Source organism: Chrysemys picta, chromosome 1, assembly GCF_011386835.1.
Source record: "Chrysemys picta bellii isolate R12L10 chromosome 1, ASM1138683v2, whole genome shotgun sequence".
NCBI lineage: Eukaryota > Metazoa > Chordata > Testudines > Emydidae > Chrysemys > Chrysemys picta.
Window position 1 is genome coordinate 145,584,627 of NC_088791.1, and position 26,242 is coordinate 145,610,868.

Consider the following 26,242-nt stretch of genomic DNA (forward strand, 5'->3'; position numbering starts at 1 on the left):
GGTTCTGTAAACAGCACCAGCGGGATTTCAGTCTGCCAAACACACATTCAACCACCATTCTACACCTACTGAAAGTGTCATTAAATCTTCTTTTGCCAGGGCCTCTGAGATCAGGATACGTTTTTGTAAGCCAATGCAAAAGGGGATACGCAGGGTCCCCTAGAATAACAGTGGAAACAGCTACTCCATTTATGATAATATCATTTGTTGGGAACAGTGTCCTGGCCTGACCTTGAAGATAGACTCACGATCAGTGGAAAACCCTGGCATCATAAACTTTTCCAGTACAGCCCACATTGGCATCCATAAATCAGCCTGCATAAGAATGGAGTAGTACCCTTTGCGGCTGATGTACTCATGTGCTCCTTGAGGAGGGTGAACTATAAGCATGAATCACATCAATGGCCCCAGCACAATTTGGAAACCCCATTCTCAAAACCAGCAGTTACTTCAGGAATATTGTTTACACCTGCCTCCTTGGGCACACCTAATTTCCATACACTTTATTGCCCCAGAAACCTCTGCCACCACTTTATCCACAGTTGACTTTCCATTGCCAAGCTGCTTAGCAATGGACTTTTAGCAGTCTGAGGTAGTCAGCTTCCAGATGGTTATAGCAACTTGCTTCTGGACGAGTATGGCCGACAACATGCATGTATCATGATGCTGGAGGGTTGGAGCAAATTATTCACAAAGCTCCAGAAATGTAGCTTTCTTTATGCTAAATTTCTGGACCCATTGCTGATCACCCCAGGTGCACATGATAATGTGATCCCACCAGTCTGTGCTCCAGAACTCCAATCTACATAGCGGGCATCAGTGACAGTACCAAAAGTCTTCAGCAGCCTCAACCAGTTTGAGTGTGTCATGTCTATATCATCCTTCTCCTCCAACAGGTGCCTTTGGTAGCTCAGAAAATGCTGCCAAAACATCCACTAGTATCTCATGGCCGCTCTGCCTATTTCCTGAAACAGGAGTGAAAGTCCAAGCAAGATATATTCTTCAAATGTTGACTCCTCCATGTTGCTGGCTCTGGTTGCCAGGAGTGTGTGGACCTAGCAGACAGCTCAGCAAGTTGTGTTGGCAGGCTGTGACAACTTCCTGTAATGTGCAGGGTGGACAGTCAAGTTTTTCCACACTACACCACAATCTAAGGGCTACAGTGGCTACAGCTGGAGAGGGAGCTAGGAAGCCTGGTACAGGCTGGTTTGACTCAGGTTTGTGTAATGCAGTGTGGATGCCTGAGCACAGGTGTGAGAACTGGGTTCAGCAATTCTAAACCTAGGGTCAATATTCAGTGCGACCACTCAAGCCTGGGCATATAAATACGGAGCAAGCGGGCTTGAGTCTGGGCTTAAATTGCAGTGTACACGTACCCACAGACATTTCCCCTCCAAATCTTCCTGCTGCAACTAAAGTGTTGGGTTTAATGCAAGTTATTAAAGAAACAAGATGAAAATAAATTAGCTTTACATCACTTGTGTCAACCAAAGTTTGCAGTGCAGGCATGGCCTAAGCATTGCAACACCTAAGTCCCTTTGTGGATCCTGGCCAAAGTGTTTAACCCAAATGACTTGCTCAAAACAATACAGCAAGTCAGTGGCAGAACTTGGATCTCCTGCCACCAAATCGTGTGCCTTAACCAGGTGACCATATTTCCTCTTCAAGAAGGAAAAGATACTCTTCTAGCTGCCACAGGCTGTGCCCTGCAGAGAACCATTAGTTGTTCTGCTTGGAATCAAGTACATTCTCAAAGGTTCTAACTGCAGCTTGATATGTGAGAGAAGTTTCAACAATGTTCTCAGTGAATCTCATCATATTAATAGAAGATCCAATGTTTCTCTTCTGTGAATTCCCCAGTCATTAAAGCAGTGGTCCCCAAACCGTGGGGCGCTCTCCTCTAGAACGTTGGGAAGGTGCACAGCGGAGACTGGGGGGGCAGGGAGGGAGCACCACCCTGCTCCACTCCTCTTCCAGCCGCAGCTCTGCTCCACCCCCATCCCAGCTCTGGCCCCAGCCACAGCTCCATTCTTCCCCCGCTACACCCACAGCCCGGCTCCAGCTCCAGCCCCAGCCCCAGCCCCAGCTCCATTCTTCCCCCGCTCCACCCACAGCCCAGCTTCAGCCCCAGCCGCAGCTCCACTCTGCCCCCTGCTCCACCCACAGCCCAGCTCCAGCTCCAGCCCCAGCCCCAGCCCCAGCTCCATTCTTCCCCCTGCTACACCCATAGCCCAGCTCCAGCCCCAGCCGCAGCTCCACTCTGCTCCCTGCTCCACCCACAGCCCAGCTCCAGCCCCAGCCCCAGCTCCAGCCCCAGCCGCAGCTCCACTCTGCCCCCTGCTCTACCCACAGCCCAGCTCCAGCCCCAGCCCCAGCTCCACTCTGCCCCCTGCTACACCCACAGCCCAGCTCTGTCCTCGTTCCCTCTCCACCCCCAGGCCAGTTCCACCTTAGCCCCAGCTCCTCCCCGATTCCGCAGTTCTGCCCCCAGCTCTGCCTTCAGCCCAAGCTCCTCTGCTGAGCCAACTGTTCTATAATGGAGGGTGGGGCATGGACAGATTCCACCACTGTAAGGGGGGGGGGGGGGCATGACAGGAAAAGTTTGGGGCATCACTGCATTAAAGCTTCCAGGGCCATTAGAGCAGGGAGTGGCTGTTACACTATGACTTTGTCTAGCTAAGGTTTCCAGGTGTGATATTAGATTGAGTTGGCTCATTAACATGGAGCTAACATGATGTTTGCTGCCATCACATAGTTCACTCTGCTTGTTGTGTTCTATCCCTACCACGTGTCTGTTTTGTCTGCTTAAACAATATTGTCTCATTGTTTCCTGCTACTACCCCACAGGGGTCTGTGTTATACTCAGATTACTAGTGTTTTGAGACAGGAACTATCTTTTTTGCTCTGTGTTTACACCATGCCTAGCACAGTGGGGTCCTGGTCTATGCCTGGGGCTTCTAGAGTAGGGCTACAGTAAGAGAAATAATGATAATGAATAATAGCTTCAAATTAACACCTTCAAAATCCTAGTTAAAATGAAGAGAATGTGCTAAACTGGTCAAGTTAAAGCCTAGCCCAGTTTAACATAGAAAGGCTTTCTCTTCACTAGAGATTTAGAAGGTGTTAGGGTGTGATATTAGATAGAGTAATCTATACAAGGCATATTATAAAATGCTTCCAGCTAATCTTAGATCATCTAGAGATGCCCAGAGCAATCACATTTCTGACCTGTGAGCCAGATCCCACTCACAAAGGTCTTCTGTTTGGCCCACCGGGTGTCAGCTACTAGGTCCTGCTCCCTGCTGGGGGCTCTGCTGTAAGGACAGCCCTGATACCCGGCTCCAGCTCCACCCCAGGCTGCTGGCAGCTCCAGCACCTGTGTGCCCCTGCCCAGTCACATATGCAGTGTTCCCATGCTAACCTGTCTTTGAGCACCTCCACCCCAACTCGGAGGACGCTCTGCCTCCAGGGAGAAAGGGACCACCTGGCAGCCAGGGACCATAAAGTCTGGAGCTGCCAGGAGCCTGGGGCCAGCCAGAGCTGGGTAGCAGGGCAGCCTTTACAGCAGACCCCCCATTAGGGAGCAGGAAGGAACTGATACCCAGCAGGCCAAACGGAAGGCCCTCTTCAGAGGCTCCTGCTCCTGTGCTCCCATGTCAGGCCCTTTCCCGCCCCTGCAGAGCATCCTCTAAGCCAGTACATGCTGATGCCAGGTCCAGGCAGAGAGTGAGAGGTGCTTAGAGGCAGGGCAGCATCGGGACACTACAGCCTGGGACCAAGCAGGGGAGCTCAGGGGCTGAAGCTGCTGGGAGCCTGGGGCGGACCCAGAAGCAGAGCCAGAGCTAAGTAGCAAAGCTGCCAAGACAGTGGAGCTCCCAGCTGAGAGCAGGAGCCAGAGACAGGCAGGGGGAGATAGGGATGGGAAGGGCTTTAAGAGGATTCACCTCCACTTCTTTGAGCCTCTCCTAATTCCCCTGCTGTCCCCAACACTGGCAGGGGCCCAGAATGTAGGGGGCCCACACAGGACAAACACTGCCACTGCCTCAGTTGGAAGGAGATATAAAGGTGCCACTTCAACCAACCTCCTCACCCTCCTCCAACATGCTCAGCAGGCAGTAACATGGACTTCTCTGCAGCCTCCCTCTCCACAACTGTTCCCTTCAGGCTGCCCCACTTCAAAATCTTCATTTGTGGGCCCAGCAGTGTCATCTTAGCTCAGGGCCAGATGATTTGTTCTGCTTGCATTTGCCTCCTCAGACTTTCAATGGACACCAGTGTGTTTTTTACAAGGAAGCCCAGAAACATTTTTTGGTTTGAACAGCTCTCACAGCCTGGACCCAGAAGAGAGATGAAGATCTATAGGAACACTCAATATCTTTATGTTACACAGTGACTTCAGTGCAAAAACAACAGATCTTCATCAGCTGCACCCACCAAGACTTAAAATTAACAAGCATGAAACTAATAAAACAAGAGAGGAAGGAACAACAAAATAAAGTGAAAACTCTAAATGCAGCTTTATCTTGCTTTTAAAACAGCCAGAGATTCTGCACTTTTACCTGACTGTGACAGTAAAGCGTCCCATAGGCAGTGGACATAATCAGCCAAAGATCTTTCTTACAAGTAGGAGAGTCTGAGGGGGGGGGGGGTTGTGGAAACTGGGAAATTACAGATGGCTCAGGGAAGAAGGAAGGGAAGAGAGAATGAATGCCCTGAATAATTTGGTTTCAGAAGTAGAGTTCAAATGGAAGGCTACTCATGTAATTCGCCGTTTGGGATTGTGAATATCTCCATGAGAAAGTTAGAGCTTTTAAAGGCAGAACATCAAATGTTTCCTGTCCTGATTACAATGGGACAGTCCTACATCTAATGTGGGTGCAAAGGATGTTAAAATGTCCTGAAATCAGGATGGTTCACTGTGACGCAAAAATACTATTTTGTAATGTGGAAATGTGTCAGTGTGGACCATCAGATTATGGAGATGTGCATCAGAATATTGCATTGTTGTACTGAGTTCCAGTGATACGATGGCATTTTGTCACCATAAGGCAACGACGTATCGTAATGCTGTGAAGATTCATTGTCATTGCAAAAAATCACAACATTATGATATGAACAGTTCACGATTAGGGTGCCTAAGTGCTACGTTATTTCAAATAATACATTAATAATAAATAATGTTTCTGAGATCTAAAAAGGACAGAGGTATTAGGATATGAATAAGGCCACTGGGGACTGATTCATTTTGTGATGTATTCTGCCTTTATTACTATTCTACACAAAATGTATACACCAGAAATGTGATGGGAAACAGTCTAAGTAGCACTGCAGGCAAATATACAACATAGTAGATGAATTTTACATCCCTCTCTCAATGCTTGCACTACTTAAACAATTAATTATATGTAAGAGATATTTCGGAAACACAAGCTGCAAATATGCAATTCCTGTGGCTTGAAATAACCTCATTTTACATTTCCAATGAGGATGAAAATGTGGGCAAGTTTTTCCCTTAGGTTTTAGGACTCAGCCCTCAAGCTGGTAAGACCAAGGTGGAGAGAAGTATTTTGCCAATGACACCAGGACAATGAGAGCAATGGGGAAATTCTTACTTTTCTTTTTTCTTTTCACTGTTAAATTCAGTATGAGAAATTTTCCAGATAATATTATGTAAGATACACAAATTAAATTTATATCAATGAATATGCAGAGGCATTGGATAGCTAGACAAAGATTGACAAGAGGCAATTCTACAAGTATTTGAATGGGGAGGAGTGGGCATGGAATTGTTTTGTGTGTTCTGAGAAGATATGATAGGAGTAAAAGGATGAAACTGATCAAGGCTGAATATCAGGAAAAATATCCTAACACTGTAGTTCAGGTTGAATAGTCTCAAAATGGAAGGGGTGCAAGCCCCATTGGTTATGACATTTAATATCAGACTATAGAACAGACCAGAAAGGAGTAATGTAGCCACCTGGAATGCTAGGGATGGACTGGATGGAACTCATGTGTCTTTTTTTTCTCTCAAGGCTAAAATTCGTCCATAGAATAAATATGGTGGCTTTCTGATATTACTGTCTAATGAAAGAAAAGAATGAGAAAAAAGAGAAAGGTACCATTTTGGAAATATCCATTTAGAGAAGTTTACCAAATGCTCATGAACAGATTGGGCTCAATTTTCCCATATGGTTTGACACATGCCTTTGATAAAAAAGATGAGGTTGTATCCAGTCATCTAAAATAAGGTCATATCATCCCCTCTGCTCTGGCAAGAGAAGGGAATTTGTCTCCTACAGATTCCAGTTGAGGAGCACAGAACAGGAAAGTGCTATCTCTGCAATCTTATTCCTCCTTTTCACCAGGGATGCTCCTCTACATTTTTGCTATACAGTGCAGTATTATCAAGTCATGATTTTATTTGATTCTTTGATGTGTTCAAGCAAAGCAGTCCTAATGCCTGAGTAGCCAACCACAGCAAGATTTCCCCACATGGGATGATTCCTCAGGTGCCACAGAAATGTTATAGCAGCTCCTATGCAGTGTTGTTGTAGCTGTGTCGGTCCCACAATATTAGAGAGACAAGGTGAGATAATATCGTATATTGGATCAACTTCTGTTGGTGAGAGATAAGCTTTTGAGCTTACACGGAGCTCTTCTTCAGGTCTGGGAAACTTACTCAGAGTGTCACTTCTAAATACAAAATGGATTTTTTAGCATAAGTAGATAATATATTTCAAGGTGAAGTGGCCTGTTAACACCCCTCCAGTCATAGGGAGGAAAGGGACGGGGAGGAGAACCTAACGGGGTGTTTAGGAACTGTTGACCCCTCTTCTCCAGCTGCTGGAGTGAGTTTGCGGAAAAGCGGGTGTGCCTGGAGTACTCCTGTGCCCTGGTGATCCCTTCTATTGCAAGAACTCCTTGGGTCAGTTGGCAACCAATGTAAATTACACCAGATACCTTTCTGGATGATGCTAGGATTGGAGATTGCAAAGGTTTAAAGCCACCTTTGCACATTCACCTCCTGAGCTACACTGAGCACTTCTCATCATAGAGCAAGATCTGGGCCCTTACAGTCAAAACACTTCAAACTTCAGATTATGAATATTGACTACCCCTCAAAGCAACACTGGCAGCAAGCAGTTTTCAAGTGACCTGTAGGCTAAAATACAAGAACATAAGAACATCCATACTGGGTCAGACCGATGGTCCATCTAGCCCAGTATCTTGTCTTTGATATTGGCCAAGGCCAAATTTTAAGGGAATGAACAGAACAGGGCAATTATCAAATGATCCATCCTCTGTCGTCCAGTCCCAGCATATGGCAGTCAGAGGTTTAGGAACACATAGAGCAGGGGTCAGCAACCTTTCAGAAGTGGTGTGCTGAGTCTTTTTATTCACTCTAATTTAAGGTTTCGCGTGCCAGTAATACATTTTAATGTTTTTAGAAGGTCTCTTTGTCTAAGTCTATAATATATAACTAACCTATTGTTGTATGTAAAGTAAATAAGGTTTTTAAAATGTTGAAGAAGCTTCATTTAAAATTAAATTAAAATGCAGAACCCCCCGGATCGGTGACCAGGACCTGGGCAGTGTGAGTGACACTGAAAATCAGCTCGCGTGCCGAAGGCGGCACGCGTGCCATAGGTTGCCTACCCCTGACGTAGAGCATGGTGTTGCATCCCTGGCCATCATGGCTAATACCCATTGATCAGGGTGGATAAAAATCAACAATTTTTTTTAAAAAATTGATTTTTTTTTATTTAAATCGGATTTTTTGATAAAATGCTTTTTGAAGAAAAAACCTATCTAAAGATAGTTTTAATTAAGATACATTATAGCTCAAAGATACCTCATCATGGAATAGGGATTATAAATTCTAATTCTATAGTATGAGACAATATATTCATGTAATGTTTAAGAAAAGTTTTGTAAATGAGTTCCAATAGTTCATGGATTAGGGACCCAATCTCATAGGGTTCCAGGATCTTCTGTATAGGTTATTTAGGTTAATCTTTCTATCTACCCAATGGGACTCAGTGCTCAGTCTAGAAGATACCATCAGAGATGCTTAGTTTTGCAGTTCTCAAACTGTGGATTTGTGTCTCCAGAGATTACATGCTTGTTAACAGCAAAAATAATTTAAATAAATAAATAATACATAGAGGTAAGAAATAACAGACTTCAACCCTATTGTCCCTCTGCAAATTTGTGTACACAGAGTCAATCCCTTACCTCTCTCTAAAAGTGCAAAGTTTCAAAAAGTTCAATGAATAGAAGATTGTTGGGGGCGGAATAGATCTGGACAAGGAGAAGAAGTCTGGAGATAAATGTGAGAAGGGGGGGACAGGCAGTAGAAACAAAAGTGAAACTGTTTGAGCAGCATATTCCAGAAGTCTTGAGGTCTTTCTGAGTGTAGCCTTCATTGATTTGAGATCTACCATACCATTCTCTCACTAGAAGGAAAAACCTATAATGGCAGCAGGCCGTAAAAGAGACCCAGTTTGGAAATAAGAACCATTCAAGAAATATATGTTTGCTGATGATGTTTTAAGTAGTTGTTAAGTAGTTGTTAAGTACATAGTTAGCTGATACTTAAGGTCCGAGAGAGGACTTCACCCCAAACGGGCCATGCCCCAAGATCCTGGGTTTAAGCCCTGCTCGGTCTGTGGCAGGCCTATGCCTTTGAGTGACCCCCAGGACAGCTGCCTTAAGTGCTTGCGGGAATCACGGAGAGTTGCTGGATCTGTAAGAATTTTGGCCTTGTACTCAGAAGGAGAGGACATTCCCCTCAGAGCTCTCCTGATGGAATCCGCTCTCCCTCCGGCTTCTGAGCCCTCTGTGCAGGCTGCATCGAGTACTTCGGCCTCCGTGCGCAGTGCGCTGCCAGCACCCGGGTCCTCTCTACACCGTTCGCCGTCGTCGGTGCCAAAGAAGAAAGCAAAGAAGCGCTCGCCAGTGCCGAGCAAGAAGATCCAAGGGTCATCTGGTAGAGCAGTGGTCCCCAACCTTTTTGTGGCCATTCATGTTTTCAGAAGAGTGTGGCAGGCGCCAACATTTTTTCAACACTTTTTTTGTATTTGTACATTAAATAATAAGAAAAACATCATATTTAATATTACATAATATATGAATCCATAAGATAAAAAAGGTAATTTTACATGTAAAAGGTATTAATTAAATTATTCGGCAATTACTCTTTCACTTTACCATGTGAATTTGCTCTTTTTTATCTATCTGTAAGAAAAATTAAGGAGTTTTTACAAAATAAATATCATAAACAGTTTTCATCTTATTTATTTAAAAAAAGTAAAACATTGTTGAACTGCTGGTCCAAATATATTTATTAGTCTTATTTTAACATAGATAGCCAGTTATGGTTAATTAAAAATATTCTTTGTATTGTTACTTGTATCTGGATTTCAATAAACAAACAAACAAACATGAAAAAAAGTTAAACACAAGTTAATCATATGCGCTCATCAGCACTTAATGGAAAATAGGTATAATTAATTCACATGGTTTTTCTAATAAAGTCAGTGTGATTTTTGGCATTGCATTTCTTCAGCCAATTTTTTGTAGTTGGGAGAGTAGGATGATATTCCCATTCGTAAGCAATCATCAAGATGGGCATCTGTAAGCCGAGATCTGTATTTTGATTTTATGATGTTCATTGTTGAAAACAGAACTTCGCATAGATAAGTGAAAACGAAATAAGATTTTATTTTGTATGCTACATTCTTTAAGGCAGGAAACTTTTTTCGGTCCACCAGATTCCAAAACTTTTCATCTGTTGCACAGGATTTTAGAACAATAGCATTTTGAAGGTCCAAAATCTCCAGTTCCACGTCTTCTGTTCTTACTTGAATGAGACTCGCAATTGATGTAGCCATTTCTGTTACCTCTATTTGGCAAGTAAAAGGATTCACAAGAAAGGCAACTACAGGCTCAATGATGGTGAACTGTTGAAATCTCTTTTCAAATTATTCCAGAAGTGTTTGAATGTGGATAACAAATGGTGATGGGTTAAAATCACTGTCACATACCATTTTCTTCATACTTGGGAAAAGTACGAGAGACTTTGCCTTCATATGTGACATCCACAAGATCAGTTTTGCTTTGAATGATTTTACAGAACCTATCATTTGAGCAGGGCCGGCTCCACGCACCAGGCACCCAAGCACATGCTTGGGGCGGCACCTTGTAAGGGGCGGCGGGGGGAGCGCGGCGCGGCGCGGCATTCTGCTGGGGGGGCGCTCCGGCGGCGCTCGGTGGGGAGGGAGGGGGCGGCGCGGGGCTCGGCGCTCGGGGGGGGGGGTCCCGGCGGCGCTCGGCACTGGGGGGGCGGGCTCCGGCGCGTGGTGGGGGAGCGGCGCGGGGCTCAGCACTCGGGGGGGGGCTTCCGGCGGTGCTCGGCGCAGGGGGGGGCGGGCTCTGGCGCGCAGCGCTCGGCGGGGGGGCGGCGCTCTGTGGGGGGTTCCGGCGGTGCTCTGTGGGGGGGCGGTGCGGCGCTCGGCTGGGGGGGCTCAGGGGGCGGCGCTTTTTTTTGCTGCTTGGGGCAGCAAAAAAGCTAGAGCCGGCCCTGCATTTGAGCCACGTTTGTCTTTTCCCTGGAGCTCAAGATTTAAAATGTTCAATTTGTCAGTGATGTCGGCAAGAAAAGCCAAGTCCATTAACCAGCTGGAGTCTTCTAGTTGCTTGAAGTTCTGATTTGTGGACTTCAGAAATTCTTTGATCTCTTCAATTAGGCTTAAAAAACATGCAAGGATTTTACCTTTGCTCAGCTATCGTACTTCTGTGTGCAAAATAAGATCAGATTGTTTATCATCAACATCTTCCAATAGGGCCTTAAAAAGTCGGTGTTGCAAAGGTTTCGCTCGAATAGAGTTAATTATTTTAATAACGACATTCATGACGTGTTGAAAAGAAAGAACTTTGACGCACAAAGCTTCTTGGTGGATAATGCAATGATAAGACATAAAGTTCGGAAAGGATTCATTCTTCTTACAGAGTGCAATGAATCCATTGGCGCTAACTACACTAACTACAATCGAACAAAGGCACAAAGGCACGAAATCCAATGGAAGAAATCGCTAGCTCTTGACAAGCAAGAGAGGTGGTCTAACTGACCACCAGGGGCAGCAAGAAGAAACTGAGAGGACGTGGGCCTGCAGCGCCTGATATACCATGGCATGAGTTCGGCACTCCAGAGGGTGCTACAGCCAGCCCTACGGGTACTGCTAAGTCAAAAATCTCCAACGGTCATCCACGTGGGCATGCGCACACCTAGAATGGAATTGACATGAGCAAGTACTCGAAGAACCTCTGTTCTCAGAGTTAGATCAGTCAGAGAGTGCTTATCTAAAAGCAGCCTACATAGATACATAATGGCTTAATTGCTTTGCTTCAGTATCAGCCTGATCCAAACACTACTGACGTCAATGGACCCATTTAGATCAGGCTTTATGTAAGCAAGCAAAGGCTGGATCCTTAAGATGTCAGTTTGCACATTTAAAATGCAATTTTACTGCATCTAAGACAGTAAAGGAACACTGAATCAAGTTCAAATGCTGACACGCACCACTGCTTTGAGAGTGTGACAGAGCAGGTATGCTGGATTTTATATACATTCAGTGCTAGATCCACAAGGAAGTTTAGGCACCTAAATCCAAAATTTAGATGCTCAAAACCCCTGCTCAGCTGCTTCCTAATCCTGAAGCAGGGATGCTGGAACAATCAGTACAGTGGGGGTGCTGAGAACCATTGAATCAAACTGTAAATCCAGTATATGATGGAAACCACTTCAAGCCAGGCGTGCAGCAGGATGCCCAGAACCCCTAGTTCCAGCACCTGCCCTGCAGGGGCATAAATTCCCTTGGCACCTAGATTTCTGCTAGCAAAATCCCTGAGACACCTAAATGTCTCTCAGTGGCCATGCGCAAAGCTGCCTACGTCCTGCTGCTGAGCTGCTCTGTGCCTAAGCCACAGTGGGGTTCTCAAACTAAGCATTCCCCTGCCTATCTTGTCTGTGGGGCCCAAGGCAGTAGTCATCCTCAGAGGCTGCCTAAGAACATGCTTACAGGATTGGGCCCTGCACAAGGCAGAGCTGAGGAGAACAGTTCAGTTGTTAGAGCATTCACCCAAGATGGGTGAGAATAAGCATTCGAACCAGATCTGCTCCTAACCAATGGGCTACAGGGTATTTTAGAGTTGGGGCTCTCTCAATGTCTCCCATTGAAGCTGTTCAACTTTGCATGAAACAGTTAAATACACCTCTACCCCAATATAACACGACCCGATATAACACGAATTTGGATATAACGAGGTAAAGCAGTGCTCCAGGGCGGGTAGGGCTGCGCACTCCAGTGGATCAAAGCAAGTTTGATATAACGCGGTTTCACCTATAACGCAGTAAGATTTTTTTACTCCCAAGGACAGCGTTATATCGAGGTAGAGGTATATGCATTGAAGAAGCAATAGGAACTTGAATCTGGGTCCCCCACATCAGTGCCCAGACTAGCAGGCTATAGAGTCGTTTTTCACTCTCTGGCACAATGAATGAATGGCAAGGATATCTACTTGAGTGCTGAGTATGTGGCAGGGGGCTCCTCTTCCCCTCAGATTTTTGCTACAAAGGACTGCCTTGGTTCATAGCTGTGAATCTTGAGTGGAAGGAGACATCCAACTCCCTTTGAGGGGGTGGGACATAGGCATTTCTTACTGGTTAGCTTAAGCCTCTCCCTGATCAGCTTGCTGCCTTCCATTAATACCTTTCCCAGGCACTTAACTCTCCTTGTGAATTGTACAGGGAGCCTGGGTACCTAACTCAGGGCTATGGAGTCCACTGGGTGGCAGAGTGCCTAAATGTCAGCTGTTGCAACACTGAATCTAAGTCCACTGTGTAGAATCATAGGACTGGAAGGGACCTTGAGAGGTCTAGTCCAGTCCCTTGCACTCCTGGCAGAACTAAGTATTATCTCAACCATTCCTGACAGGTGTTTGTCCAACCAGCTCTTAAAAATCTCCAATGATGGAGATTCCACAACCTCCCTAAGCAATTTATTCCAGTGCTTAACCACCCTGACAGCTAGGAAGTTTTTCCTAATGTCCATCCTAAACCTTCCTTGCTGCACTGTAAGTCCATTTCTTCTTGTCCTAGCCTCAGAGGTTAAGTAAAACAATTTTTCTCCCTCCTCCTTGTAACAACCTTTTATGTACTTGAAAACTGTTATCATGTCCCCTCTTAGTCTTCTCTTTTCCAGACTAAACAAACCCAATTTTTTCAATCTTCCCTCATAGGTCATGTTTTCTAGACCCTCTCTTCTCTGGACTTTCTCCAATTTGTCCATATATTTACTGAAATGTGGCACCCAGAACTGGACACAATACTCCAGTTGAGGCCTAATCAGCATGGAATAGAGCAGAAGAATTACTTCTCATGTCTTGCTTACAACACTCCTGCTAATACATCCCAGAATGATGTTCACTTTTTTTGCAACAGCGTTACACTGTTGACTGATATTTAGCTTGTGATCCACTATGTCCCGCAGATCCCTTTCTGCACTACTCCTTCCTAGGCAGTCATTTCCCATTTTGTATGTGTGCAATTGATTGTTCCTTCCTAACTGGAGTACTTTGTATTTGTCCTTAATTAATTTCATCCTATTTACTTCAGACCATTTCTCCAATTTGTCCAGATCATTTTGAATTTTAATCCTATCCTCCAATGCACTTGCAACCCCTTCCAGCTTGGTATCATCCACAAACTTGATAAGTGTACTCTCTATGCCATTATCTAAATCATTGATGAAGATATTGAACAGAACCGGACCCAGAACTGATCTCTGCAGGACCCCACTCATTATGCCCTTCCAGCATGACTGTGAACCACTGATAACTACTCTTTGGGAACGGTTTCCCAACCAGTTTTGCACCCACCTTATGGTAGCTCCATCTAGGTTGCATTTTCCTAGATGTAGATCTAGCCTATAGTTTTTAGGTACCAGTAAGTGTATTGAATAGAACAAGAGAAGATTTAGAATTGTTTTGTTAAAGTTCTTTCCTTCTGCTCTCTTAGGCACTGTATTCAGACCACTGTGTGCTGTGACTCTGTCTGATCTTACGAACTAGCTGGATTGAACCAGCTCAGTATTTGGATGGGCGACCACTAAGGAAATCTAAGTCAGTGGTTTTCAACCTTTTTTATTTGCAGACCCCTACAAAATTTCAAATGGAGGTGCAGACCCCTTTGGAAATCTTAGACATGTCTGTGGCTCCCTCAGGGATCTGTGGACCACAGGTTGAAAATCACTGTTCTATCGTAACAACAACCTTTCCCAGACTTCTTAAACATTGTCTGCGTCCCCCATCCCCCAGGGGTCTGCAGACCACAGGTTGAAAACCACTGCTCTAGGTGAAGCAGGAATGGTGTTAAGCATTCATTATCATCATTCTGAATCCATATTGAACGAATTCCCCAGCCTAGTATTAGAAGTCAGTATGCTTCTAGACATGCTGTTTTTAGATAAGGTGTGAAACAGACGCCCTGACTACGTGTTGTTATTAAAGTCCCTTGCCACTTTACTGCTCAGGAGCACAAGTGTTTCCCCGCTTTTGTCATGACCAAATTCCAAACTGAATATCTTACATTTAGCCTACATGAAGTTTCAATTGAATTCAATTTTTGCCATAATTTCTAATCTTAAATTGCTATGTAGTGTTGCTGTGCAAGGTTAAACCTAAGCCACATCTCATCCCAGAACTGGCTATATTTCAGTAGCGGAAGAAGCAATTCACATACATACACATAGGGTACATCTACACTACAGGGGGGAGTCGATTTAAGATACGCAAATTCAGCTACGTGAATAGCGTAGCTGAATTCGACGTATCGCAGCCGACTTACCCCGTTGTGAGGACGGCGGCAAAATCGACTTCTGCGGCTTTCTGTCGGCGGCGCTTACTACCACCTCCGCTGGTGGAGTAAGAGCGCCGATTCGGGGATCGATTGTCGCGTCCCAACGGGACGCGATAAATCGATCCCCAAGAGGTCGATTTCTACCCGCCGATTCAGGCGGGTAGTATAGACCTAGCCATAGAGCTTAGTGCCAAAGACTTTGCCCAGTCCATAGGCAGTATTTACATGAAAGTAATTGAATTTTGATTGAGCAAGGATTGATTATGGAATTCAGGTTTGGGACTATAGGGCCAGATTTTTTAAGTATTTAGGTGCCTAAGGAGGAAGATAGGTGCCTAGTGGAATTTTCAAAAGTGCCTAGGCATCTAATGCCCACCTATCTGCACCTTTAGGCACCTAAACACTTTGAAAATTTACCTCACAGTAAGTGAAGTGCTTTGGGAGAGAGGAGGAAAGGCGCAACAAAAATAAGCAACAGAGGGTCCTGTGGCACCTTTAAGACTAACAGAAGTATTGGGAGCATAAGCTTTCATGGGTAAGAACCTCACTTCTTCAGATGCATCTGAAGAAGTGAGGTTCTTACCCACGAAAGCTTATGCTCCCAATACTTCTGTTAGTCTTAAAGGTGCCACAGGACCCTCTGTTGCTTTTTACAGATTCAGACTAACACAGCTACCACTCTGATACTTAACAAAAATAAGGGATTTCATTATTTCAAAACCCTTTTTTGCCACACATGACTGTAGTCAGACAATCTGATAAAAATTTTGGTCACTTCCATTGCATTTGCTGTGACTCTAAGTAAAGTATATATATATATATTTAAATATTATTTATTAAATATCCATTATTCGTTGCCTGAATAGATTTATGTATTTGTGATTTGGCAGCATTGGGAACTATAATGTGTATCGTTCTTTCTCATTGTAAGCTGCCAAATAATTCTTAACATTTACTTTAGCTTATTCACCATTCATTCTCTTTACACCACACACTTCCATGGTCTTGTATTACTTAGCTCTGTGAGGAGCAAGTCTACTGCCTTCACATGGTGCCCCTCATCAGTAGCAAAAAGCAAGATGGAATGCAAAATTGGAGCTTGAGTTCTTGTCATAAAAAGCAAAAGACAAATACTTAATTCTGTAAAGCATTTGGGTTACATAGTAAAGATACTATACACAGTAAAGATGTGTTGTATTTGATATTTAGCTACAGCTATTCTACTGAAGCGGTAAGGCACCTCACTTATAACTGACCAAGGTAAAGGCTCCAGCATTGTAGATTTTTACCAGTTTCTTTTTGGCTTACCTTATACACTCCACTGATTCTGGCCTAGATTTTAAATCCTGGTCTTTGGCAGCCACTCCAAAATGAATGGGGAACAGTCCCCCAAGAATAATGTCTCCCTTCTTCTGCGCCCTTTGGTTTGGTCCGTAGGCAGAGGTGTTCCAGGTAAATGCCAAGAGAATCAAACAGCAACTATAAAAAGTCATCATTCCTCTTTTCACAAGTGGATTACAGGATGCAAAAGTAAAAAAGATGTAAGAAAATAAATGGATCTAGTAATGTCTGACAAGTATTTCCTCTCCTAAGGCAGCACACTCTGGGTTGGGAGTGCATGTCTGCAGTACAATAAGCCACAAGATGGTAGCCTCAGGACTGGTATTTCTCCTGCAGTCTTCTCCATTGTACACTACTGATCCTACAGTCCTTGGTTCTTCAGAACTGAAGTGTTATGTGGAGCCCATCTCTGAGACCTTCTGAAAAAGAATGAGATATAAAAAGTGACCAACTACACAAAGAATTGTTCTTTGCAATTTTGTGCAGTGCCTTTGAATCATGTACTCCACTGCTTGCTGCGTTTTGCCTACTCTATTTCAGGTTTCAGAGTAACAGCCGTGTTAGTCTGTATCCGCAAAAAGAAGAACAGGAGTACTTGTGGCACCTTAGAGACTAACAAATTTATTAGAGCATAAGCTTTCGTGGACTACAGCCCACTTCTTCGGATGCATATAGAATGGAACATATATTGAGGAGATATATATACACACATACAGAGAGCATAAACAGGTGGGAGTTGTCTTACCAACTCTGAGAGGCCAATTAATTAAGAGAAAAAAAACTTTTGAAGTGATAATCAAGCTAGCCGAGTACAGACAGTTTGATAATAAGTGTGAGAGTACTTACAAGGGGAGATAGAGTCAATGTTTGTAATGGCTCAGCCATTCCCAGTCCTTATTCAAACCGGAGTTGATTGTGTCTAGTTTGCATATCAATTCTAGCTCACCAGTCTCTCTTTGGAGTCTGTTTTTGAAGTTTTTCTGTTGTAATATAGCCACCCGCAGGTCTGTCACTGAATGACCAGACAGGTTAAAGTGTTCTCCCACTGGTTTTTGAGTATTTTGATTCCTGATGTCAGATTTGTGTCCATTAATTCTTTTGCGTAGAGACTGTCCGGTTTGGCCAATGTACATGGCAGAGGGGCATTGCTGGCACATGATGGCATATATCACATTGGTAGATGTGCAGGTGAACGAGCCCCTGATGCTATGGCTGATGTGATTATGGCTGTCTCCCAAGATCTGTGAGAGTAAAGGTGCTTCCTACAAGATCTCTATCAAGCATTCTTAAAACTACAATACCCACCTGCTGAAGTGAAAAAACAGATTGACAGAGCCAGGCGAGTACCCAGAAGTCACCTCCTACAAGACAGGCCCAACAAAGAAAATAACAGAACACCACTAGCTGTCACCTTCAGACCCCAACTAAAACCTCTCCAGCGCATCATCAGAGATCTACAACCTATCCTGAAAGATGATCCTTTACTCTCACAGATCTTGGGAGACAGACCTGTCCTCGCTTACAGACAACCCCCCAACCTAAAGCAAATACTCACCAGCAACCACACATCACTGAACAAAACCACTAACCAAGGAACCTATCCTTGTAACAAACCCCGATGCCAACTCTGTCCACATATCTATTCAAGTGACATCATCATAGGACCTAATCACATCAGCCATAGCATCAGGGGCTCGTTCACCTGCACATCTACCAATGTGATATATGCCATCATGTGCCAGCAATGCCCCTCTGCCATGTACATTGGCCAAACCGGACAGTCTCTACGCAAAAGAATTAATGGACACAAATCTGACATCAGGAATCAAAATACTCAAAAACCAGTGGGAGAACACTTTAACCTGTCTGGTCATTCAGTGACAGACCTGCGGGTGGCTATATTACAACAGAAAAACTTCAAAAACAGACTCCAAAGAGAGACTGGTGAGCTAGAATTGATATGCAAACTAGACACAATCAACTCCGGTTTGAATAAGGACTGGGAATGGCTGAGCCATTACAAACATTGACTCTATCTCCCCTTGTAAGTACTCTCACACTTATTATCAAACTGTCTGTACTCGGCTAGCTTGATTATCACTTCAAAAGTTTTTTTTCTCTTAATTAATTGGCCTCTCAGAGTTGGTAAGACAACTCCCACCTGTTTATGCTCTCTGTATGTGTGTATATATATCTCCTCAATATATGTTCCATTCTATATGCATCCGAAGAAGTGGGCTGTAGTCCACGAAAGCTTATGCTCTAATAAATTTGTTAGTCTCTAAGGTGCCACAAGTACTCCTGTTCTTCTTTTTACTCTATTTCAGTTTTCATAGGAGAGCAAGGGTCACCACTCCTTCCAATATGTGGTATAGGTCTGGTTTTCATGGGTTTATCCTACTTCTTTGGCTACTGAAGAGTCCCAAACTCATGACGGTGTTACATCACTGCACCTCCACACCACAATGTTGCAACAATACGCGGCAGGTATGGGGGGATGGTTTGAGCATTGTCCTGCTAAACCCAGGGTTGTGAGTTCAATCCTTGAGGGGGCCATTTAGGGATCTGGGGCAAAAATCTGTCTGTGGATTGGTCCTGCTTTGAGCAGGGGGTTGGACTAGATGACCTCCTGAGGTCCCTTCCACCCCTGATATTCTATGATTCCATGACATGCAGCATAATGAAACATCAATGGAAATTCTGTATGCATAGCAGCACCAGTCCTAGCTAGACACATACCAGTGCAAAATTGTACAGGGTCCCATGCATTCAAGAGTGGCCCTGCTTTGTCAGATCCCCTTCCCAGGACACATCCAGCCCCTCCTCCACCCAACAGCCCATAACAACTCACCCCTACTTTGCAAGATGAACCTTGTGGCCCCACCTCTTCTAGTTGCTGAGATGCTCCCTGCCCCACTTCTAGTTTATGAAATGTACATGACCATCCCCAACCCCTTAACAACAAGTACCCTGGACCCTCTCAGCTGCCAAATTCTCCCACCTCCCAGATGTGCTAAGTGAGTTACAGAAGTCTGCCTGAAGATGTGTGTGTCTTACTTCACAATGAGCCTTGCAAAACCTAGAGTCAGCCCTATATAATCAGTGCACATGGTGGTAACTGGGGATCAGGGTGGAAGATTGCATCCCATTTAGGATAAGAGAGATGACATAAAGCAAGTAGAGAATGGGAAACCCTATTTAACTAAAGTAAGAACCAATCTACACCTTGGCCCAAAACTCAAACCAAACGTATTTGATACTCAAAGAAATATGGTAAACTGTTTGGCTAGGGTTTTCCACTCCATTTTCACAGAGTCCTTACCACCTTCTTGTTCGGGCCAGATTCCTTTCCCCCAGCAGAAAGAAGCTAACAAGAAAATCTTTTCTCACAAGCCTTCCCAGCCAAAATGGCTTGGAAAACCATGTGGAATCAGGATACTTCTCCAAGCTGAACCTCTGAGTCTTCTGAGGTTCACTGATCATACCATTCCTGGTTTAGTTACTAATCCTGCTTTGAGGCCTGCATCCTGTTGGGAAGCTAAATATTGTATTTCATCTGTGTTCAGTAGAGTTTCTTCTGTAACATATTAACAAACCTCCTAAGTTAAGAGGTGGCTTAATCACAGTCTGCACATATGTACATGTGGAAAAAGAATCTGCTAATGGAAGGCTCTTCAATCTAGCAAAAGTATAACAAGATGCAAGGTCTAGAAGCTGAAGCTAAACAAATTCAGATTAGAAGCAAGGTGCACATTTTTAACAAGGTAATCAACCATTGGAGCAACGTACCATGGGTTGTGGTGGATTCTTCATCAATTAACATTTTAAAATTAAGATTGGATGTATTTCTACAAGATGTGATCTAGTTCAAACAGGGATTAATTCAAGGAAACTCAGTGACTTGTGTTGTGCAGGAAGTCAGACTAGAAGATCACAGTGATTCCTCCTGCTTTTGCGAACAGGGGCTGATAACAGGGAGTTTCGCAAGGGAGTTCTCCAGGTGAAGGAGGAGCAATACAGCACCCTTTTGGGGACCGTGTGCTGTGGCCTGCAGTTGGAAGCTGTGAGCTTCAAAGGAAGGTTTGAAAGCTAGAAGCTTCTGGTAAGTGGCTGAGCCTTAATCAGTGGGCGGGGCATTCATACAGGCCAGGGCTTTATAAAGCAGAGCACAAGCGACCAGGGAGCTTTTCCAAACAGGGGCTGCTAACAGGGAGTTTCGCAAGGGGGTTTGGAAGGGGAGCAGGAAGGGGGCGAGGGTCCCTTGCCAGTTCTATCTGTTTTCTCTTTATTCCCCTTAATACCTATAAAACAACTACATTCAAAACTTCTTGCTTAAACAACCCTTTCAGCGGACAGGGGGCTGCAGACGGGAGTTTGACAGAGGGAGGCTTACGATGGTTAGGAAGACCCGCAACACCTGTGCCAGCACTGCTTCTGTCTCCTCCACCTGTGCCTGTAGCCAGACAGAGCGCCTGAGCATGGATGCTTCTACCCAGATCCTGGTGTGGTTTTGCAGAGACTGTAACTTGCAATTTCCACTTACTGATATCCAGGCTGGGGGGGACCATCCAATGTGAGAGGTGCCTGCTGGTGGAATCTCTCAGGCAGCAGGTGGGAGAGCTGCAGGAGGAGGTGGCTAGGTTGCGGAGCATCCGAATCCACGAGCAATTCCTGGACAGTGTCCATGTGGAGACAGCTGAGGTAGCTGTCCCAGTACACAGGACTGCTGATACACCACTGGTGGAGGAGGAGATGGTTCAGGGTGGACACTGGCAGCTGGTTACTTCTGGCAGCAGGCAGTGCTCCACCCCTGCTCCAAACCCTCCTACCGTGGTAATAGGTAACCGTTATGCTCTTCTTGATACAGGAAAGAAGGAATCACTCCCTACAGTAAAGGAGGAGAAGCCTTGTACCCCTAAGGCTGGGAGGTCTGCTGCCACCACTGCGAATAGGAAACGTAGGATAGTGGTGGTCGGAGACTCTCTGCTGAGGGGGACGGAGGCGCCCATCTGTCACCCTGATATTTCATCTCGGGAGGTATGCTGCCTGCCGGGAGCCCGTATCCGAGACTTTACGGAGGCATTGTCGAGGATTATCCAGCCCTCTGACTACTACCCCATGCTACTCATCCATGTGGGCACAAATGATACTGCGCGGTGTGACACTGAGCGGATCAAGAGTGACTACAGGGCTCTGGGAGTACGGGTGAAGGAGTTTGGAGTGCAGGTGGTATTCTCTTCAATTCTTCCTGTCAAAGGTAGGGGCCCGGGCAGAGACAGATGCATCATGGAGGTGAATGCCTGGCTGCGAAGATGGTGTCGCCAGGAGGGCTTTGGCTTCCTAGACCACGGGATGCTATTCGAGGAAGGACTGCTAGGCAGAGATGGCGTTCACCTTTCGAGGAGAGGAAAGACCCTATTTGGACACAGACTGGCTAACCTAGTGAGGAGGGCTTTAAACTAGGTTCGACGGGGACAGGTGAGCAAAGCCCACAGGTAAGTGGGGAACATGGAGACCGGGGAGATGGGTCGGAAACGAGAGGGAGTGTGGGCTATATTGTCAGAGAGAAAGGAGGGTCAGGACAAAACTGGGAGGAAAGATCAAACCAGTATCTTAGAAGCCTATATACAAATGCGAGAAGTATGGGCAATAAGCAGGAAGAACTGGAAGTGCTAATAAATAAATACAACTATGACATTGTTGGCATCACTGAAACTTGGTGGGATAATACACATGATTGGAATGTTGGTGTGGATGGGTACAGCTTGCTCAGGAAGGATAGACAGGGGAAAAAGGGAGGAGGTGTTGCCTTATATATTAAAAATGTACACACTTGGACTGAGGTAGAGATGGACATAGGAGACGGAAGTGTTGAGAGTCTCTGGGTTAGGCTAAAAGGGGTAAAAAACAAGGGAGATGTCATGCTAGGAGTCTACTATAGGCCACCTAACCAGGTGGAAGAGGTGGATGAGGCTTTTTTTTAAGCAACTAACAAAATCATCCAAAGCCCAAGATTTGGTGGTGATGGGGGACTTCAACTATCCGGATATATGTTGGGAAAATAACACAGCGGGGCACAGACCATCCAACAAATTCTTGGACTGCATTGCAGACAACTTTTTATTTCAGAAGGTTGAAAAAGCTACTGGGGGGAAGCTGTTATAGACTTGATTTTAACAAATAGGGAGGAACTCGTTGAGAATTTGAAAGTAGAAGGCAGCCTGGGTGAAAGTGATCATGAAATCATAGAGTTTGCAATTCTAAGGAAGGATAGAAGGGAGAACAGCAAAATAGAGACAATGGATTTCAGGAAGGTGGATTTTGGTAAGCTCAGAGAGCTGATAGGTAAGGTCCCATGGGAATCAAGACTGAGGGGAAAAACAACTGAGGAGAGTTGGCAGTTTTTCAAAGGGACACTGTTAAGGGCCCAAAAGCAAGCTATTCCGCTGGTTAGGAAAGATAGAAAATGTGGCAAAAGACCACCGAGGCTTAACCATGAGATCTTGCATGATCTAAAAAATAAAAAGGAGTCATATAAAAAATGGAAACTGGGACAGATTACAAAGGATGAATATAGGCAAACAACACAGGAATGCAGGGGCAAGATTAGAAAGGCAAAGGCACAAAATGAGCTCAAACTAGCTACGGGAATAAAGGGAAACAAGAAGACTTTTTATCAATACATTAGAAGCAAGAGGAAGACCAAAGACAGGGTAGGCCCACTGCTTAGTGAAGAGGGAGAAACAGTAACAGGAAACTTGAAAATGGCGGAGATGCTTAATGACTTCTTTGTTTCGGTCTTCACCGAGAAGTCTGAAGGAATGCCTAACATAGTGAATGCCAGTAGGAAGGGGGTAGGTTTAGCAGATAAAATAAAAAAAGAACAAGTTAAAAATCACTTAGAAAAGTTAGATGCCTGCAAGTCACCAGGGCCTGATGAAATGCATCCTAGAATACTCAAGGAGCTAATAGAGGAGGTATCTGAGCCTCTAGCTATTATCTTTGGAAAATCATGGGAGATGGGAGAGATTCCAGAAGACTGGAAAAGGGCAAATATAGTGCCCATCTATAAAAAGGGAAATAAAAACAACCCAGGAAACTACAGACCAGTTAGTTTAACTTCTGTGCCAGGGAAGATAATGGAGCAAGTAATTAAGGAAATCATCTGCAAACACTTGGAAGGTGGTAAGGTGATAGGGAACAGCCAGCATGGATTTGTGAAGAACAAATCATGTCAGACCAATCTGATAGCTTTCTTTGATAGGATAACGAGCCTTGTGGATAAGAGTGAAGCTGTGGATGTGGTATACCTAGACTTTAGTAAGGCATTTGATACAGTCTCGCATGATATTCTTATCGATAAACTAGGCAAATACAATTTAGATGGGGCTACTATAAGGTGGGTGCATAACTGGCTGGATAACCGTACTCAGAGAGTTGTTATTAATGGTTCCCAATCCTGCTGGAAAGGCATAACGAGTGGGGTACCGCAGGGGTCTGTTTTGGGACCGGCGCTGTTCAATATCTTCATCAACGAGTTAGATATTGGCATAGAAAGTACGCTTATTAAGTTTGCGGATGATACCAAACTGGGAGGGATTGCAACTGCTTTGGAGGACAGGGTCATAATTCAAAATGATCTGGACAAATTGCAGAAATGGGCTGAGGTAAACAGGATGAAGTTTAACAAAGACAAATGCAAAGTGCTCCACTTAGGAAGGAAAAATCAGTTTCACACATACAGAATGGGAAGAGACTGTCTAGGAAGGAGTACGGCAGAAAGGGATCTAGGGGTTATAGTGGACCACAAGCTAAATATGAGTCAACAGTGTGATGCTGTTGCAAAAAAAGCAAACATGATTCTGGGATGTATTAACAGGTGTGTTGTGAGCAAGACACGAGAAGTCATTCTTCCGCTCTACTCTGCTCTGGTTAGGCCTCAGCTGGAGTATTGTGTCCAGTTCTGGGCACCGCATTTTAAAAAAGATGTGGAGAAATTGGAAAGGGTCCAGAGAAGAGCAACAAGAATGATTAAAGGTCTTGAGAACATGACCTATGAAGGAAGGCTGAAAGAATTGGGTTTGTTTAGTTTGGAAAAGAGAAGACTGAGAGGGGACATGATAGCAGTTTTCAGCTATTTAAAATGGTGTCATAAGGAGGAGGGAGAAAACTTGTTCACCTTAGCCTCTAAGGATAGAACCAGAAGCAATGGGTTTAAACTGCAGCAAGGGAGGTCTAGGTTGGACATTAGGAAAAAGTTCCTAACTGTCAGGGTGGTTAAACACTGGAATAAATTGCCTAGGGAGGTTGTGGAATCTCCATCTCTGGAGATATTTAAGAGTAGGTTAGATAAATGTCTATCAGGGATGGTCTAGACAGTATTTGGTCCTGCCATGCAGGCAGGGGACTGGACTTGATGACCTCTCGAGGTCCATTCCAGTCCTAGAATCTATGAATCTATGAATAAACTATGAATCTGTAAGTGTTATGGACATGGTGTGAGACACATTTGGAAGTATCTCATGCATTCTCAATAAATTGCTTTTCTCAGGAAACAATAACAGACAGTGGAAGAGCTGTGAGTAGAGCTCAGGGACTCTAGGTTTGTAGTTCTGTGCACAAAGACTTGAGGGAGAAACTCTCTTGTTATGCACATATACACAGAGGCACACACACGTACACACATAGTCATACACACAAACTCCTGTGCCCCCTGCACCTTTTTGTTTCTCACCCACTCTCCAAAATATTGCCAGATGGCCCTTCATTTGTCCTTGTTTTCATGTATTGCTTGGTTTGGGTCTTCCATGTCCCTGCACAGGATCTAAAAGCCAGGCCTAGTATCATAGGGAATCATGATACTACTGTGGCTTTGGGTTTTCTCCCTTTTGTCTTTTTCCTTAGTTTTTCCTCCCATTTCTCATCACTATGGCTAGGCCACAATTCTCTCCCTGATGGGAAAGGCACACGATTCTGCCTTCTTAAACCAGCTGCTGGTTGGAGTAGGGAGAGAAGGTTTCCTTTACCGCCTCACCAATGTTTATGGTCAGGTTGCCATGCTGTTCTCCCAACCCCTAGGTAACCAGGTGCTTGAGGTGGCTGAAGTCACACGAGGAAACCTGCTGTACCTCCAAGTGAAGAGGTTGGTACTAAACCTTCTCTACACCTATACCCTGATATGGGACTTGGAGCAAGTGCTCTTCTATCAGCAGGCATCTGATTTCCTAGGCACTTTGGGTCATTGTTAGTTAGAGCTGGTCAAAAACTTTTCACCAGAACTTTCTGATTCAACAAAATCAAAATGTTTTGCAAGAATGTCATGATTTTGTCAAAATTTTCAACGAAAAATTATCAAAACACTTTCAATAAGGTCAAAGTGCTTCATTTCAACTTCATTGTTTCAATTGTTACATTCAAATTGAAACAAAGCATTTAAACCTTGTCAAAATGAAACTATTTTTATAAACAATTTCACTAATGATGAAATTACGTTTTTCAGAATTTTCATTTCATGGGAAATGTCAAAATATTGACTTTTTGTTTAAATGTTTCATTTAATGTTCGTTTGTTTTTACCTTTTGATTTTAAATAAAACTGAAGTAAAATTCAAAACAACACTGCTCTACAGCCAAAATGCTTCTGAAATAAATGTAGTCAAACTTTACTAATTCTGGGTCACTGAGAACGAAAATGATGCTTCAAATTGTTGATTGGCTCTAGTTTTCAAGATATGTTATTGGGTCAGTATATACGACCCTTGACTTGGGAATGGCGGAGGATAAGCGAGTTATAAAGGGAAGGGATCTCAATTTAAACCAGAAATGACTAAAATACATCTTTGACTGGATCTATGAATAAATCTATGACTGGGTTTGGACAGTACTTGCTTTTTAGGCAAAACAACGAATGATGCAATCTGAAGCTGGTATTGCATCATACATGATATGAATTGCATCATGTTATTCCTAGAAGTCATGGATGATG

General features: G+C 44.3%; 1 protein-coding gene across 6 annotated transcripts in view; it reads right to left on the reverse strand.

Moving 5' to 3' along the window:
* CASR (calcium sensing receptor) overlaps positions 1 to 26,242 on the reverse strand; it is a 167,551-nt gene that overhangs the window by 82,228 nt on the left and 59,081 nt on the right. For 4 of the 6 annotated variants that reach the window (XM_024108324.3, XM_005292743.5, XM_024108378.3 and 1 more), the window contains one exon: positions 16,226 to 16,677. In XM_024108324.3, the coding sequence (XP_023964092.1) occupies positions 16,226 to 16,413 (188 nt within the window). In that variant the 5' untranslated portion in view covers positions 16,414 to 16,677. Of the gene's footprint in view, positions 1 to 16,225; positions 16,678 to 26,242 lie in introns of those variants that run through there. The other 2 variants (XM_024108429.3, XM_042852037.2) reach the window with 2 other exon arrangements.